Below are 18,040 nucleotides of genomic sequence, written 5' to 3' on the forward strand. Positions count from 1 at the left end.
ATATGCTGTACCGAGCTAAGCTTAGACTGCACAAAATTGCTTCAAACAGCCTGTCTGTCATGAGAGCCTTTGAGTCAAGTGACCATGCACCTGGATTCAAGGACATAGACCTAGGACCAGACCGTCCGCCTGTGCAGAGAAACTTAGGCCTGAGGGGGAACCTGTCAGCCGACACCTTCGGTTTCCAAATCAACTGTGCAGACAAACCATTCACTAAACGTGGTGTGCTGTCAGTGGTAAATAGCCTATATGACCCACTGGGATTCGTAGCACCAATTACCATACAAGGTAAATCCCTTCTGAGACAGCTATCCGAAACCGTCAAGGACTAGGATGCCCCGCTACCTCCTGATAAGGAACCAAAATGGGAAACCTGGAAGCAGTCTTTGTGTGCCTTGGATAAAATCCATATACCAAGATGCTACGCTGGAATCTCACTTGCTGCTAGCACTAGGACGGAACTCCATGTGTTCACGGATGCATCCACGGAGGCCATTGCAGCTGTTGCCTACCTGAAGGTGACGGGATCCGACAATCAAGATCATGTTAGGTTTGTTTTCGGCAAGGCTAAGTTGGCTCCCAAGCCTGACCACACTATTCCCAGGCTGGAACTGTGTGGGGCTGTGCTTGCAGTAGAACTTGCAGACTTTATTCGGCATGAGCTGGACACTCACATAGATGATGTACAATACTACAGTGACAGTAAAGTTGACTTAGGTTACATCTACAACCAAACAAGGCGCTTTTACGTGTACGTCAGTAACCGCATTGAGAGAATAAGAAGGTCTTCCAAACCTGAACAGTGGCACTATATCCCATCTGAACTTAATCCAGCCGACCATGCCACTAGACCTATGTCTATAAATTCCTTTGCTAACTCTTCTTGGCTTTCAGGTCCAAAGTTTCTGCTGGAACAGAGGGGAAGTGAATGTTTCCAGGAAGTCTTCAGCATCCAGGATCCGGATGATGATCCAGAAGTCCGCTCCGAGGTCAGTGCTCTGGCAACGAACGCTAAACCAACCTCCACCCTCGGTTGTCAGCGCTTTGAACGCTTCTCCAATTGGATGAAACTCGTCAAGACTATCGCAAGATTAGTCCACATTGCAAGATCTCATCTCACATGGAGACAAAGACTGTAATGGTTGGCATGTCTGCCAAAAACTACTCTCTATCGAGGACATTCCGGTAGGATAAACTATGAACAGAATTCTGCTATAGTACTTGCCCATTGGATTACAGTTGGGTCGGAGATAGTTTGGCCTAGTGCGGCTTCTCTGATCTGAAGATGGGTTTTCCTTTGGATTATCTCAGGAACTGACGTAAATTAATGTCTTATCTTGTTTAAAGTTGTTATTGCATTGCATGCATGTTTGGTTTCATTTTCTAGGTTGTTGGACATTATTTTAAGGACATTAATATAACATAGTAACATAGTTAGTAAGGCCGAAAAAAGACATTTGTCCATCCAATTCAGCCTATGTTCCATCATAATAAATCCCCAGATCTACGTCCTTCTACAGAACCTTATAATTGTATGATACAATATTGTTCTGCTCCAGGAAGACATCCAGGCCTCTCTTGAACCCCTCGACTGAGTTTGCCATCACCACCTCCTCAGGCAAGCAATTCCAGATTCTCACTGCCCTAACAGTAAAGAATCCTCTTCTATGTTGGTGGAAAAACCTTCTCTCCTCCAGACGCAAAGAATTCTCCCTTGTGCCCGTCACCTTCCTTGGTATAAACAGATCCTCAGCGAGATATTTGTATTGTCCCCTTATATATTTATACATGGTTATTAGATCGCCCCTCAGTCGTCTTTTTTCTAGACTAAATAATCCTAATTTCGCTAATCTATCTGGGTATTGTAGTTCTCCCATCCCCTTTATTAATTTTGTTGCCCTCCTTTGTACTCTCTCTAGTTCCATTATATCCTTCCTGAGCACCGGTGCCCAAAACTGGACACAGTACTCCATGTGCGGTCTAACTAGGGATTTGTACAGAGGCAGTATAATGCTCTCATCATGTATATCCAGAGCTCTTTTAATGCACCCCATGATCCTGTTTGCCTTGGCAGCTGCTGCCGTTCAACTTCACAATTGTGTTCCACTTGTTGATTCTTCAACAAAAATTGACATTTAGTATCTTTATGTTTGAAACAGGATATGTGGGAAAAGGTTGAAAAGTTCCAGGGAGCCAAATACTTTTGCAAGGCACTGTACATCAGGGGAGCGTCATCAGGCACTCACTGCCGTTAAACTGGCACCCTCCCAAGGATGGTACGTCTGTGAGAGAAAACTTTCTGTGGAGAGCCCTTAAAAATGAAACCTACTAGCTAGTAGGTCATATGGTTAAGAGGATACAAGGTGACCTAACCACGGGGCTTCTGGAAGCGTCAATTCTGGTGTATCTGATCTATGGTACAAGACATGACAATTGATTTACTGTCTGTAAAGCCTAAAAGTGCAACTCGCCGGCATCTCTTAGGGCAATGTACAAAAGATTAAGGCGGTCACCCCTGCTAAAGGTCGGGATCACAAGCCAAAAGGCAGCCAGACTCTTATGGCCCAAGAAGCTGGAGCATGGCCACCCGGACAACTTGAGGGATATGCTAAGCAGAGAGGTCTCTCCCACAAAAAAAAGATTTGTTTTGGAATTTAGAGAAGTGCCCCAGAATTGTTCGGCACAATGCAGGTGTGTCCTTGGTGGCAGCAGACTTCACCCCGTGGCTTACGATGATTATTTATACTATTCTGCCCTGGTCGGATAAGCCGCACTTTGTTTTTCATGCATCAGATTGAATGCAGATTAAGAACCCATGTGAATTCAGAGCAGAGGATGCGGACTTCTCTGGGCAGGTGATTCCAGCGGCAGGAACCACCTTTGCATCCAGCAGATGGTTTAGGTGCGGGCAGCGGTGAGTGACTGACGCGCAGGGTTGACACCAGGAGACGCCGTGAAGCTTTAATGTAAACAAGTAATTTATTATTGGAAGATAATCGATCGGCTCAATATGTAAACGGCAAAGTACAAGCATCTGATCATGTGAGAGGCATCTACTCCTCACCAAATCAGCAGTATATATATACACGGTCAGCTAATCCTAAGACGGGGCTCAGGAGGCGACGAATGCACCGGCACACGTGACGCAGAACATGCCACCCTCACATTCTACATTCTGTACATATGGTCAATATCCCGTCACGTGGCTGGAGCCATCATACAATGCGACGGCGTCTGCAGCTGGCATAAAGAAGCTTATGACACATCATGGGATTGGCACGCACTCTGCAGATCCAGCTTCTGCCGACTGCTGGCTCTTAAGTTTATTTGGTCAGAATTTTGGCACCATGACTGAAGTAAGATTACATAAGAGATGAGAGCGTATAGCTATAAATATTAACCCTTATGGTCCTGATGTTATATATGGAATATTGCTAATCCAACATTCACTCACTGAGCAGCACAGCTAGCAGGTAAAGGGTTAAATTCATTGGAAATATTGGGGTTTGACCCCATCTGTGCAAATTTCTGAATTATAAGTGCAAGCTGAGCGCTACATATGAGTATTAGTGTCGGTAGTGAGGGCCCCAGCGCAGTAGAGCTCCCTCTCATATTCTGCTGGTGGAGAGCACATCTCCAGTGTCCCTTGTCTGAGATGAAGCCTTGACCTCGCTGACAATCACGATGGAGGCAAGTGTCTCAAAAAAGGCAACTCCTGGACGGAGACATGTTCACAAGTCATCATCACCAATGCCTTCAAAGGCGTAATTTCCATGGAAGTCCTCAGCGCTGACATCATTGTTGGAGCTAGAGTTGCTGATTCCTTTAAGTCCAACAGAACTGAGCTTACTCTGTGGAAATATCACAAACACATGGTAAACACCCAGAAATAAAACATGGCCAAGCCTACTCTGCAGGTACATCACATACATGAGGAGAACAGCCGGAAATAAAACATGGCCAAGCCTACTCTGAGGGAACACCACATCCACAAAGAATAATAAATCACGGCCAAGTCTACTCTGCAGTAACATCACATCCACGAAGAAAACACCTGGGACTAAAACATGGCCAAGCCTACTCTGTGGGAACATCTCATCCACGAGGAGAACAGCAGGGAATAAAACATGGCCGAGCCTACTATGAGGGAACACCACATCCACGAAGAATAAATCACGTCCGAGTCTACTCTGCGGGAACATCACATCCACGAGGACTACAGCTGGGAATAAATCATGGCCAAGCCTACTCTGAGGGAACACCACATCCATGAAGAATAAATCATGGCTGAGTCTACTCTGCAGGAACATCACACCCGGGAGGCGAACAGCTGGGAGTAAAACATGGCTGAGCCTACTCTACTGGAACATCACATCCACCAGGAGAACAGCCGGTAATAAGACATGGCCAAGCCTACTCTATGGGAACATCACATCCACTATGAGAACAACTGGAAATAAAACAAGGCCGAGCCTACTCTACAGGAACATCACATCCACTAGGAGAACAGCTGGGAATAAAACAAGGCCGAGCCTACTCTACAGGAACATCACATCCACTAGGAGAACAGCTGGGAATAAAACATGGCCGAGCCTACTCTACGGGAACAACTCATCCACTAGGAGAATAGCTGGGAATAAAACATGGCCAAGCCTACTCTGAATTAACACCACATCCACAAAGAATAAATCACGGCCGAGTCTACTCTACAGGAACATCACATTCATGAGGAAAACAGTCAGGAATCAAACATGGCCGAGTCTACCTTGCGGGTACATCACATCCACTAGGAAATCACCTGGGAGTAAAACATGTCCGAGCCTACTCTACGGGAACATCACATCCACGAGGAGAAGAGCCGGAAATAAAACATGACTAAGCCTATTCTACAGGAACATCACATCCATTAGGAGACCACTTGGGATAAAAGATGGCCGACCCTACTCTACCGGAACATCACATCCTCGAGGAGAACATCTGGGAATAAAACATTGCTGATCCTACTCTATGGGAACATCACATCCACGAGGAGAACAGAGGGGAATAAAACATGGCCGAGCCTATTCTATGGGAACATCACATCCATTAGGAGACCACTTGGGAATAAAAGACGGCAGAGCCTACTCTACCGGAACATCACATCAACGAGGAGAACAGCTGGGAATAAAATATGGCTGATCCTACTCTACGGGAACATCACATCCATTAGGAGAATGGCTGGGAATAAAACATGGCTGAGCCTACTATGTGGGAACATCACAACTACAAGGAAAACAGCCAGGAATAAAACATGGCCAAGCCTACTCTGTGGGAACCTCACATCCACGAGGCTGAATCTACTCTGTGGGAACATCACATTCACAAGGGGAACACCCGGGAATAAAACATGGCTGAGCTTACGCTGCGGAAAGATTACATATACGAGAACACCCAGGATTAAAACATGGCCGAGCCTACTCTACGGGAACATCACATCCACTAGGAGAACACCTGGGAATAAAACATGGCCGAACCTACTCTACGAGAACATCGCATCCATTAAGAGAACAGCCGGTAACAAAATATGGCCGAGCCTATTCTATGGGAACATCACATCCATTAGGAGACCACTTGGGAATAAAACACGGCAGAGCCTACTCTACCGGAACATCACATTCACAAGGAAAACAGCTGGGAATAAAACATGGCTGATCCTACTCTGCAGGAACATCACATCCACTAGGAGAACAGCTGGGAATAAAATATGGCTGAGCCTGCTATGTGGAAACATCACAACTACGAGGAAAACAGCAAGGAATAAAACATGGCCGAGACTACTCTGCGGGAACCTCACATCCACGAAGAATAAAACATGGCCGAATCTACGCTGTGGGAACATCACATTCACAAGAGGAACATCCGGAAATAAAACATGGCTGAGCTTACGCTGCGCGAAAATTACATATACGAGAACACCCAGGATTAAAACATGGCCGAGCCTACTCTAGGGGAACATCACATCCACTAGAACACCTGGGAATAAAATATGGCCGAACCTACACTACGAGAACATCACATCCACTAGGAGAGCACCTGGGAATAAAATATGACTGAGCCTACTCTACGAGAACATCACATCCACTAGAACACCTGGGAATTAAACATGGCCAAGCCTATTCTACGCAAACATCACATCCACTAGGAGAACACCTAGGAATAAAACATGGCTGAGCCTACTCTACGGGAATATCACATACACAAGGAATTATACACGGCTGAGCTTACTCTGCGGAAACATCACATACACGAGAACATCCAGGAATAAAGCACATCCGAGCCTACTCTGCAGGAACATCACATCCACGAAGAGAACACCCAGGAAGAAAACATGGCTGAGCTTACTGTGTGGGAACATCACAAACACGAGGAGAACATCCAGGAATAAAACATTGCCCCAACCGGTGAATGGGCTAGAAGCAAGTAGACCGTTCATGTGGGAGAAAGGCCACAACAGCTCAGACGACCACTCCTCATAGTGAGGGCTCTCCTGACCTTCCTGCTTACGTCAAGGAAATGTGGCAAACAATGACTTGGAACCCAATGCAGCACAAGACATAGGAAAGTCCTGAAGAGGCCGGGCTGTTAACACTTACTGACAGCTTGACGATGGGTTCCCTGCTTCCATCTGGAGAGTCCTGCGGACACAGAAAGGAAGGGTTCAGGTCTTGATGAAGATTGAGTAGCTGAAGGAGGAGACTGCATGATCACTAAGTAACGAAGATGTGGAAACTTGGTTCTTACCAAAACTGGTGGAGATTTTATGGCCTGTTGACTGTCAGACCGCCGCACCAGACAGGACGGTCTTTTCCGTGACATCTGTGAAAAGGTAGAGGTATAGTTTAGAGAATCCAACCCCAAGACAGACTGCTACATACAAGGTATCGACAAGACATGGAAAGAAACTTGCATAACATGACCGCCATGACTCCATCCAGGGGAGCCTTGTTATATTGTACAGATTTCATCCAACAAGGGTAGACCTAACGTCATTAATGCAGTGTTCCCTATGTAACACGAGCTTATCCCACTGATGACTCCACGGGATACTAGGAGCTCTCCATCATCCTTTATCTACCCAGAGCTCTGGTTTTATCCTTATGTGAAGGTCCTCAGCTCGACATTTTGGGACCTTGGGTCTCCTGGTCGTCCAGGATTTGTGTGCTTCATGTAAAAGAAGGTTAATATGAACAATCCAGCTCTGGTGTTAATCCTGCGGCAGCTTTACCCCATATTGGGTTATATTTGGGATTACATATAACCCATCACCTCTACACGTACTGTGGTATACTACAGAAAGGACACTAAAGAAACTGGAGATAAATCATCACTCGAAGAATAATGACGTGAATGAGGGAATCACAGATTATAGGGGCCGCCATCTTGGGGTTGGCAATATAGTTCTCATATGCTCCAGCTCCTGCCTGTGGATTATGGAGCTGGCGCCTGCGGGACCTCAGCAGACACAGAGCTGTACACAGACTGTGCGGTCCCAGCAGATGAAGCAGGAGTACGGAGACACAGCTGCCGCACAGCACAATCGTCACCACTGCACACACTGCAGCCAGCAATCCTGCTCTGCATCTGGGGAATCACGGCTTATCCTAACCCACTGAGCACGGCCAGTACTAGTCACAGGACCACCAGGGCACAGACCGGCAGCAACTCTGCATCTGGGGCAGCACGGCTTATCCCTACACTGAGCACGACCAATACTAGTCACAGGACCACCAGGGCACAAACCGGCAGCAACTCTGCATCTGGGGCAGCACGGCTTATCCCTACACTGAGCCTGTCCAGTACTAGTCACAGGACCACCAGGACACAGACCGGCAGCAACTCTGCATCTGGGGCAGCACTGCTTATCTCTACACTGAGCCTGTCCAGTACTAGTCACAGGACCACCAGGGCACAAACCGGCAGCAACTCTGCATCTGGGGCAGCACGGCTTATCCCTACACTGAGCCTGTCCAGTACTAGTCACAGGACCACCAGGACACAGACCGGCAGCAACTCTGCATCTGGGGCAGCACTGCTTATCTCTACACTGAGCCTGTCCAGTACTAGTCACAGGACCACCAGGGCACAGACCGGCAGCAACTCTGCATCTGGGGCAGCACGGCTTATCCCTACACTGAGCACGACCAGTACTAGTTACAGGACCACCAGGGCACAAACCGGCAGCAACTCTGCATCTGGGGCAGCACGGCTTATCTCTACACTGAGCCTGTCCAGTACTCGTCACAGGACCACCAGGACACAGACCGGCAGCAACTCTGCATCTGGGGCAGCACGGCTTATCCCTACACTGAGCCTGTCCAGTACTAGTCACAGGACCACCAGGACACAGACCGGCAGCAACTCTGCATCTGGGGCAGCACTGCTTATCTCTACACTGAGCCTGTCCAGTACTAGTCACAGGACCACCAGGGCACAGACCGGCAGCAACTCTGCATCTGGGTCAGCACTGCTTATCTCTACACTGAGCCTGTCCAGTACTAGTCACAGGACCACCAGGGCACAGACCGGCAGCAACTCTGCATCTGGGGCAGCACGGCTTATCTCTACACTGAGCCTGTCCAGTACTAGTCACAGGACCACCAGGGCACAGACCGGCAGCAACTCTGCATCTGGGGCAGCACGGCTTATCTCTACACTGAGCACGACCAATACTAGTCACAGGACCACCAGGGCACAGACCGGCAGCAACTCTGCATCTGGGGCAGCACGGCTTATCTCTACACTGAGCCTGTCCAGTACTCGTCACAGGACCACCAGGGCACAGACCGGCAGCAACTCTGCATCTGGGGCAGCACAGCTTATCCCTACACTGAGCACGACCAATACTAGTCACAGGACCACCAGGGCACAAACCGGCAGCAACTCTGCATCTGGGGCAGCACGGCTTATCTCTACACTGAGCCTGTCCAGTACTCGTCACAGGACCACCAGGGCACAGACCGGCAGCAACTCTGCATCTGGGGCAGCACAGCTTATCCCTACACTGAGCACGACCAATACTAGTCACAGGACCACCAGGGCACAAACTGGCAGCAACTCTGCATCTGGGGCAGCACGGCTTATCCCTACACTGAGCCTGTCCAGTACTAGTCACAGGACCAACAGGTCGCTAGTCCCAATGGACAGAATCCCAAAGTGAAAGCCTGAACTAGCGGGTTACTGCAGCGATGACTGGGATGGATATGCTGCCACTATCTTGTCTGTGCTGCACATGTGGTGGTGACAGCTGTGGATATGCTGCCAGTATCTTGTCTGTTGCACAAAGAGAGCCAAAGACACAACACACCGAGCGGCACTATCCTCAACGGCTCTGCAACCTCTAACAGGCTGTGTTGAAAGTCCGACAAATAGAAGCACAACTCCAACGAATCCTGACTTCGGGTGCTCCCCAGAAAAAACAGTGTTCAATACAATCCAATAGAAAAAATGAGGGCACTCACCAGTCTTCACCGTGATTCGTACTTTATTTAGTAATACAACTTGTTAAAAATACATGGCCGGAGTTGAATGAGCCGTAGCTCGTGTGAGCAGGGGGGAATCAAGACGACGATCGTTTCGCGCTGTGCTTGCGCTTCAACGGGTCAGTTTGTGGCAAGATCAGGTAGCGGAAATATAGTGCCGAGCCCGACACCTCCCCCTCCACATTCCCTGAACCCTCCCACAACTAAAACACAATCATATAAAAGCACACTTAAAAACAAACGTAACAAATATAACCAAAGAATAAGGTAATTACATATGGCTTATACATATTGCCAATGCTGACTGGTTTCACAAAGATAGTATTAATATTTTTATTTTCATGGAATCCATAAAGATCAATCTCACTTATTTTAACCCAAAATCAATGGACTAATCTGTCACAAGAATATCGACATATCGACCCTGTCATTGAACCCTAATGGTCCCATCGCATTGCTCTGCATAATCCATTTTGCCTCACACCTGAGGAGTAAATTATTCAGATCTCCCCCTCTGGCTGGTAAGTTCACTTTCTCAATACCTGCAAATGTTAAATCTTCTATCCTGCCTCCATGCCGTTCTTTCATATGCGTAATCAACCGAGGTACACCTTTGCCTGTTATTATAGATCTGCAATGTTCACGGAACCGCACATATAGTGATCTTATCGTTTTCCCTATGTAATAGTGTCTGCACGGACAAAAGATCACATAGACCACATTGTTTGTCTTACATGCAATAAAGTCATTCACCACATGTTCCACCGCTCCCATGTGTAGCACCCGGTCCGTGATGTGCTGTTTACAATATGAACAGTGTCCACATTTAAAGTTCCCTTTCGGGACCATAGATTGCAGCCAATTAGAATGCGGTTTACTAATGCGATTTTTTACTAATTTGTCCCTTAATCTGACACTCCGTCTGTTCGATATCAACGGACGTCTAGCCGCAACTTCTGTCAAGTCTTTGTCACGTCCCAGGATATGCCAATTCTTTTTAATGGCTAGCCTGATCTGTTGGTCCATGTTGTTCTATGCAAAACAAAAAGTAAATCTTTTTTCTGCCTTGCGGTTCTGACTAGAAACCCTGTGCTCACTGCCCGTGTTTCTCTCCTTAGTCACTTCCTCTCTTGCTGATTCTAGTAATTTACGTGGGTAACCCCTTTGTTCAAATCTATGCTGCATTTCTTTTGACAGACGCTCATAACCATCATTGGTGTTATTTAATCTGCTCACTCTCAGGAACTGACTGCGAGGTAACGCTCGTTTAGTGTGTACTGGATGGTAGCTATCGAAATGCATCATCAGATTTGCTGCTACTGGCTTACGGTGCATCGAAGTGCAAATTTTGCCATTATTTATTTCCATTAAAACATCCAGGAATTCTAACCGATGCCCTCCAAAAACCGATGTAAATATCATGTTCATACTATTTTTGTTATTTAAGTGAGTCACAAACTCATTAAACGTTTCTTCACTATCGTCCCAAATGATCACTATGTCATCAATATATCTTTGGTAAAATTTGATATGTCGCATGAAGACATTGTCATCCGCATAGATATAATTCTCCTCGAACAAGGCCCAAAATAAATTAGCGAAAGTGCACGCCACCGGAGTACCCATCGCAGTCCCCACTAATTGAACGTACCAATCCTCCATAAACGTGAAAGCATTATGGGTTAAAATAAAATATAATCCTTCACAGATGAATCTGATGAAATCCTGACTCTTATCTGTAGTGCACAAAATCCGTTGGACAGCCTCTACTCCACTTTTCTGGGGAATCCTCGTGTATAAACTTTCTACATCTATTGATGCCAAAGAATAATTGTCCTGCCATTCGAAATCATGTATACTTTCGAGGAAAGCATTAGTATCTTTGAGGTACGCCGGAACATCTTTCAGTAACGGCCGTAATAACCAATCGATGTACTGGGATAGGGGCTCCGTGAACGACCCTATCCCAGACACGATCGGTCGCCCCGGTGGACAGAGAACGGACTTGTGCACTTTAGGAATATGGTACCAGTGGGGTCTGGTAGGGTATTCCGGTAGCAACCTCTCTGCTTTTCTTTGGGTAATTATGCCTAATTCTACATACTTTCTCAAGAATGATCAGTATCTCTTGTCTGTGCTGCACATGTGGTGGTGACAGCTGTGGATATGCTGCCAGTATCTCTTGTCTGTGCTGCACATGTGGTGACAGCTGTGGATATGCTGCCAATATCTTGTCTGTGCTGCCCATGTGGTGGTGACAGCTGTGGATATGCTGCCAGTATCTCTTGTCTGTGCTGCACATGTGGTGACAGCTGTGGATATGCTGCCAGTATCTCTTGTCTGTGCTGCACATGTGGTGACAGCTGTGGATATGCTGCCAGTATCTCTTGTCTGTGCTGCACATGTGGTGGTGACAGCTGTGGATATGCTGCCAGTATCTCTTGTCTGTGCTGCACATGTGGTGACAGCTGTGGATATGCTGCCAGTATCTCTTGTCTGTGCTGCACATGTGGTGACAGCTGTGGATATGCTGCCAGTATCTCTTGTCTGTGCTGCACATGTGGTGACAGCTGTGGATATGCTGCCAGTATCTCTTGTCTGTGCTGCACATGTGGTGACAGCTGTGGATATGCTGCCAGTATCTCTTGTCTGTGCTGCACATGTGGTGACAGCTGTGGATATGCTGCCAGTATCTCTTGTCTGTGCTGCACATGTGGTGACAGCTGTGGATATGCTGCCAATATCTTGTCTGTGCTGCCCATGTGGTGGTGACAGCTGTGGATATGCTGCCAGTGGTGACAGAAACAGTCACAGAGTCCCTTTAAATTCTGCTGCCAATCTCTGACACCGGCATTAACAGTGTGCCGGCAGGAGGTACATTATTCTATGCGCACGTTGGTGGTCTGTGACGTGATCATATGGGCACATCAGTTTCCATCACATCCATTCCGGTGCTCCTGTGAAGGCCGGCCTGCAGCTGCCGTTCATAGACAATTATTTTCGCTACATCCAGCAGCATTATAGTATTGAGATTTATAGTAGAGGCAATCACACGATCCCATGATCAAGTCCCCTAAGGGAACTATTCACTACAGTGGAAAGAAAAAACAATATTTTTAGAAATATATAAAAAAAAAATTATATATCCAATAGTCCCCTTAGGGGACTTGAGCCTGGGATCGTGTGATCGCTTCTACTATAAATATCAATGTATAAATTTAAAATAAATTAATCCAAATGGTAAAAGACCTAATGAGAAAAAAAACGCCAGAATTACACTTTTTCAGGCACCGCAACACTGTAATAAAATGCAATAACGGGCGATCAAAACATTGTATCGTCCCCAAAATGGTATCAATAAAAACATCAGCTCAGGGTGCAAAAAAACAAGCTCTCACTAGCCCAGATCCCAAAATGTAAATGTTCTGGCTCTCAAAATATGGGTCCATAAGTGGTGAAAAAAACCCTCCAGAATTTCTAAAACAAATTAAAAAAATAAATAAAGCAAAAAAAAAAAAAAAAAAAAATGACAACACCCCCCCAACTAAACATGTTTGGCATCTGCAGACTTGTAGTGACCTGGAGAATCGTACTGGGATGTGAGTTTTATAATACAGTGAACATGGTAAATAAAAGACTCAAGAAACAACGGTGGAATTGCTCTTTTCTTTGCTGCACATTGAATTTATTTCCCGCTTTCCAGTACATCAAACGATAAAATGAATGGAGTCACTGCAATGTACAACTTGTCCTGCAAGAAACAATCCTACGGATATGTGGACAGAAAAATTAAAAAAAAGTTATGGTGTGGAGACACAGGATTTTATCTTAATTAACCAGACATCTATTTTCAGTAAGTCAGGAAGAATAGACTGTTACCTATATGTTGACTTTTTAATTTATTTGATTTTTCTACAGTTGGGAAAGAGTCTGAAATGTTGACTCTTCTTTCATGCAGGGTCACTGAACAATGATGTTTGCTGATATACTGATTACACATTGTCCAGGCCAGTTTGTTGACTTGCAAAACAGAGGAGGAAAAACCATGCAAATAAATTCTTCCCCTTTACCTAAGAAGGCGGGTTTGAAGGACAGTTAAGAGATCCAAAGAACCAGAGACTCTCTACAGAACAGCAGCCAAGGCTCCATCACGAGGGACACAGATTTGTCATTCTACAATATGCCAGCATAGGGGACCTCGGCCCCTGCTGGAAGAATACAATCTGCTCCATTGACCATCGCTGAACGATCGATACATTTGTGAAAACCAAGAATGATACTCACTGGTCGCCTGGCTACAAGGAGATGTTTGGAGAAGCCAGGTTGTGACCCTCCGGTCAACTGGCCTTCTACCTGAATTGACTGTCAGAACTGACTGTCAGAAACCAAAATCTAAACTGGAGAAGGTTACAGTGAGGCCTGGTTCACATTTGCACATGCTCTGCAGGTTCAAGCTGAGCAACGGACGGTCCATGAAGTGGAGCAGGTGTCACTCTGGATTCTATTTTCCTTCCGTCTTTTTAGGCAACGTCCACACGATATTGTGTCTTCCTAATACAGCCGGGACACCACCAGAACCAAGGCCATAGCGCGTGAACGATGCCTGGCTCTACCCCATCACACATACTGCTGTTAGCTGCTCCATAGGAATCCAGTTTTGAGGGTAATTAGATGGAGACCCCAATGCTTGGCTCAGCACAGAGCTCGGACTGAATGTGAGCCGAGCCTACAGGTACAGTAATGTCCAAGGATCCAAACGCCTCTTATGAAATTGTTAATGTTAACCCCCCCAAAATAATAGTTCTCTAGTCAGCCAAGCAGTAAGAATTAACTGTGCCCCTCACCAGCAATGGCCGGCTGCCAGGGCACATAACTACCATCCCTAGGTGGTCCCAACCACTCAGGAAGAACGGCACCGCACACGAAGGTAACACCTAGTGGCTTCTGCCTGGTCACTTCCAGCAGAACACACTGCTATGTGCAGAACCACAAGTGATGATGACACAGCCCCTCACAATAAACAACAATTATTCTGTGACCACTTTTACAGGATTAAAGCTCACCTTCCTCACACATCTAATCTCTTCCCCCGGTCATCTACAACTATCTGCGAATATAGTGTCATCTACCTTCCAATCAGGTCTTTCCAGATCTGATTGATTACAAAGAGCTTCTTTATTATTGATCTCATAAGGTTCTATAGGATCACCTCTCCAGATGACCATCTCCATGCCGAAGAGCTTTCGCATCATCACACAAGGTCAAACTTTACAGCTGGCATGACCTCAGGAGATTTACATGAACAACAATTTGCGAGGGTAACTCACATTCGTGTGTCATGGCTGCTCAAGGTCAAGGACTAAACTACCAAAACTACCAAAGTGCCTGGGAATTACTACTGCCATCTGTCGCCCAACACTTGGGCATCCCTGCCTGAATCTTTACAGCCCAACACATGGGCGACTCACGCCGGGATCTTCACAGTCCAACACTTGGGCGACCCCGCGCCTGGATCTTCACAGCCCAACACTTGGGCCACCCCACGCCTGGATCTTCACAGCCCAACACTTGGGCGTTCCACGCCTGGATCTTAACCGCCCAATACTTGGGCTTCCCACAAGTGGATCTTCTCAGCCCAATACTTGGGTTTCCCACGCCTGGATCTTCACAGTCCAACACTTGGGCGACCCCACGCCTGGATCTTCACAGTCCAACACTTGGGCGACCCCACGCCTGGATCTTCACAGCCCAACACTTGGGCGACTCACGCCTGGATCTTCACAGCCCAACACTTGGGCGTTCCACGCCTGGATCTTCACCGCCCAATACTTGGGCTTCCCACAAGTGGATCTTCTCAGCCCAATACTTGGGTTTCCCACGCCTGGATCTTCACAGTCCAACACTTGGGCGACCCCACGCCTGGATCTTCACAGCCCAACACTTGGGCGACTCACGCCTGGATCTTCACAGCCCAACACTTGGGCTTCCCACACCTAGATCTTCTTCAGACTTTCTGCACACTTCATCCCTTACATAGTATGGACTCTTTGTCCTTAGTTTAGCCAGCATTTTTTTTAGTATACGAAGCTCAGGAGCTAAACTCCTTGGTGAGTTAGAATCCTACCTTTTACTATACAAGTAATACATATGGCAGGTCTCATCTGTGACATATAGTGGTGACTCCTGTACATGGCCCGTTTCACCTATACACTACAGGCCGCTTAATTCTTACCTTTTTTATGCTTCCTCCAGATTTCTTGACCATAAGCTCATCCACCATGGACTGCAAACAGATGCTCATCATGATGGCCTGAGGAGGAGGAACAGGTAGGGTTAGACCGGGGTGAAGAAACAGATCTGATTACCCCAGATCCCTGAGTGATCTCCCATTACAGTGAGAAGCTCACTAGTTCCAATGGTCAGAAGCCCAAATGCAGGCCTGAAGTAGCGGGTTACTCCAGGGGTGACTGGGATGATGCCCTCCATGGTGACAGCTCTGGATATGCTGCCAGTATCTCGTGTCTGTGCTGCACATGTGGTGACAGCTGTGGATATGCTGCCAGTATCTCGTGTCTGTGCTGCACATGTGGTGGTGACAGCTTTGGATATGCTGCCAGTATCTCGTGTCTGTGCTGCACATGTGGTGGTGACCGCTTTGGATAAGCTGCCAGTATCTCGTGTCTGTGCTGCACATGTGGTGGTGACAGCTGTGGATATGCTGCCAGTATCTCGTGTCTGTGCTGCACATGTGGTGGTGACCGCTTTGGATAAGCTGCCAGTATCTCGTGTCTGTGCTGCACATCTGGTGGTGACAGCTTTGGCTATGCTGCCAGTATCTCGTGTCTGTGCTGCACATGTGGTGGTGACAGCTGTGGATATGCTGCCAGTATCTCGTGTCTGTGCTGACGTGACAGCTGTGGATATGCTGCCAGTATCTCGTGTCTGTGCTGGTGAGACAGCTGTGGATATGCTGCCAGTATCTCGTGTCTGTGCTGGTGAGACAGCTGTGGATATGCTGCCAGTATCTCGTGTCTGTGCTGGTGGTGACAGCTTTGGCTATGCTGCCAGTATCTCGTGTCTGTGCTGCACATCTGGTGGTGACAGCTTTGGCTATGCTGCCAGTATCTCGTGTCTGTGCTGGTGAGACAGCTGTGGATATGCTGCCAGTATCTCGTGTCTGTGCTGGTGGTGACAGCTGTGGATATGCTGTCAGTATCTCGTGTCCGTGCTGGTGGTGACAGCTGTGGATATGCTGCCACTAAGAAGCGGTCACCTGCGGGCTGGAGATGGTGATCCACTGCAGGCGATCTTTACTCATCAGATATTCGAAGGCCAGCTCCAGACGAGCCTCTGACTTGTTGGGGCTCCCGGTGCCATTGCTCAATGGAACCTGTGTACAAATAGCGTCAACTGAGCGCATGGAGAGCACACTGACAATACGTGCGACTGCAGCATAGCGGCGTGAGCAGTGTCCTATATGGTCATTCACTACAGACGATTAGGTCACTGCTGAGTGGTCACACGACACAACCTCCTCGGTCATACACTACAGATGATGTTACTGCTCAGACGTCACAGGACACGACCTCCTCAGTCATCACAGGACACGACCTCCTCGGTCATACACTACAGATGATGAGGTTACTGCTCAGACGTCACATGACACGACCTCCTCAGTCATACACTACAGATGATGTTACTGCTCAGACGTCACAGGACACGACCTCCTCAGTCATCACAGGACACGACCTCCTCGGTCATACACTACAGATGATGAGGTCACTGCTGAGTGGTCACACGACACAACCTCCTCAGTCATACACTACAGATGATGAGGTTACTGCTCAGACGTCACACGACACAACCTCCTCGGTCATACACTACAGATGATGTTACTGCTCAGACGTCACAGGACACGACCTCCTCGGTCATACACTACAGATGATGAGGTCACTGCTCAGACGTCACAGGACACGACCTCCTCGGTCATACACTACAGATGATGAGGTTACTGCTCAGACGTCACAGGACACGACCTCCTCAGTCATCACAGGACACAACCTCCTCAGTCATACACTACAGATGATGAGGTTACTGCTCAGACGTCACAGGACACGACCTCCTCGGTCATACACTACAGATGATGTTACTGCTCAGACGTCACAGGACACCACCTCCTCGGTCATACACTACAGATGATGTTACTGCTCAGACGTCACAGGACACGACCTCCTCAGTCATCACAGGACACGACCTCCTCGGTCATACACTACAGATGATGTTACTGCTCAGACGTCACAGGACACGACCTCCTCAGTCATCACAGGACACGACCTCCTCGGTCATACACTACAGATGATGAGGTTACTGCTCAGACGTCACAGGACACGACCTCCTCGGTCATACACTACAGATGATGTTACTGCTCAGACGTCACAGGACACCACCTCCTCGGTCATACACTACAGATGATGTTACTGCTCAGACGTCACAGGACACGACCTCCTCAGTCATCACAGGAC

The 18,040-nt window shown here is 47.4% G+C and overlaps 1 protein-coding gene across 1 annotated transcript in view; it reads right to left on the reverse strand.

The window, feature by feature from the left end:
- Positions 1–2,960: 2,960 nt before the first annotated feature.
- Positions 2,961–18,040, reverse strand: part of SNX17 (sorting nexin 17) — a 47,333-nt gene continuing 32,253 nt past the window's right edge. Inside the window, exons 12-16 of the mRNA XM_069728627.1 lie at positions 16,792–16,908; positions 15,751–15,828; positions 6,781–6,855; positions 6,633–6,674; positions 2,961–3,851 (exon numbers count right to left, since the gene is read on the reverse strand). Coding sequence (XP_069584728.1) covers positions 3,732–3,851; positions 6,633–6,674; positions 6,781–6,855; positions 15,751–15,828; positions 16,792–16,908 — 432 coding nt within the window. The 3' untranslated portion in view covers positions 2,961–3,731. The remainder of the gene's footprint in view (positions 3,852–6,632; positions 6,675–6,780; positions 6,856–15,750; positions 15,829–16,791; positions 16,909–18,040) is intronic.

The sequence above is a fragment of the Ranitomeya imitator genome, chromosome 5 (assembly GCF_032444005.1).
Source record: "Ranitomeya imitator isolate aRanImi1 chromosome 5, aRanImi1.pri, whole genome shotgun sequence".
Taxonomy (NCBI): Eukaryota; Metazoa; Chordata; class Amphibia; order Anura; family Dendrobatidae; genus Ranitomeya; species Ranitomeya imitator.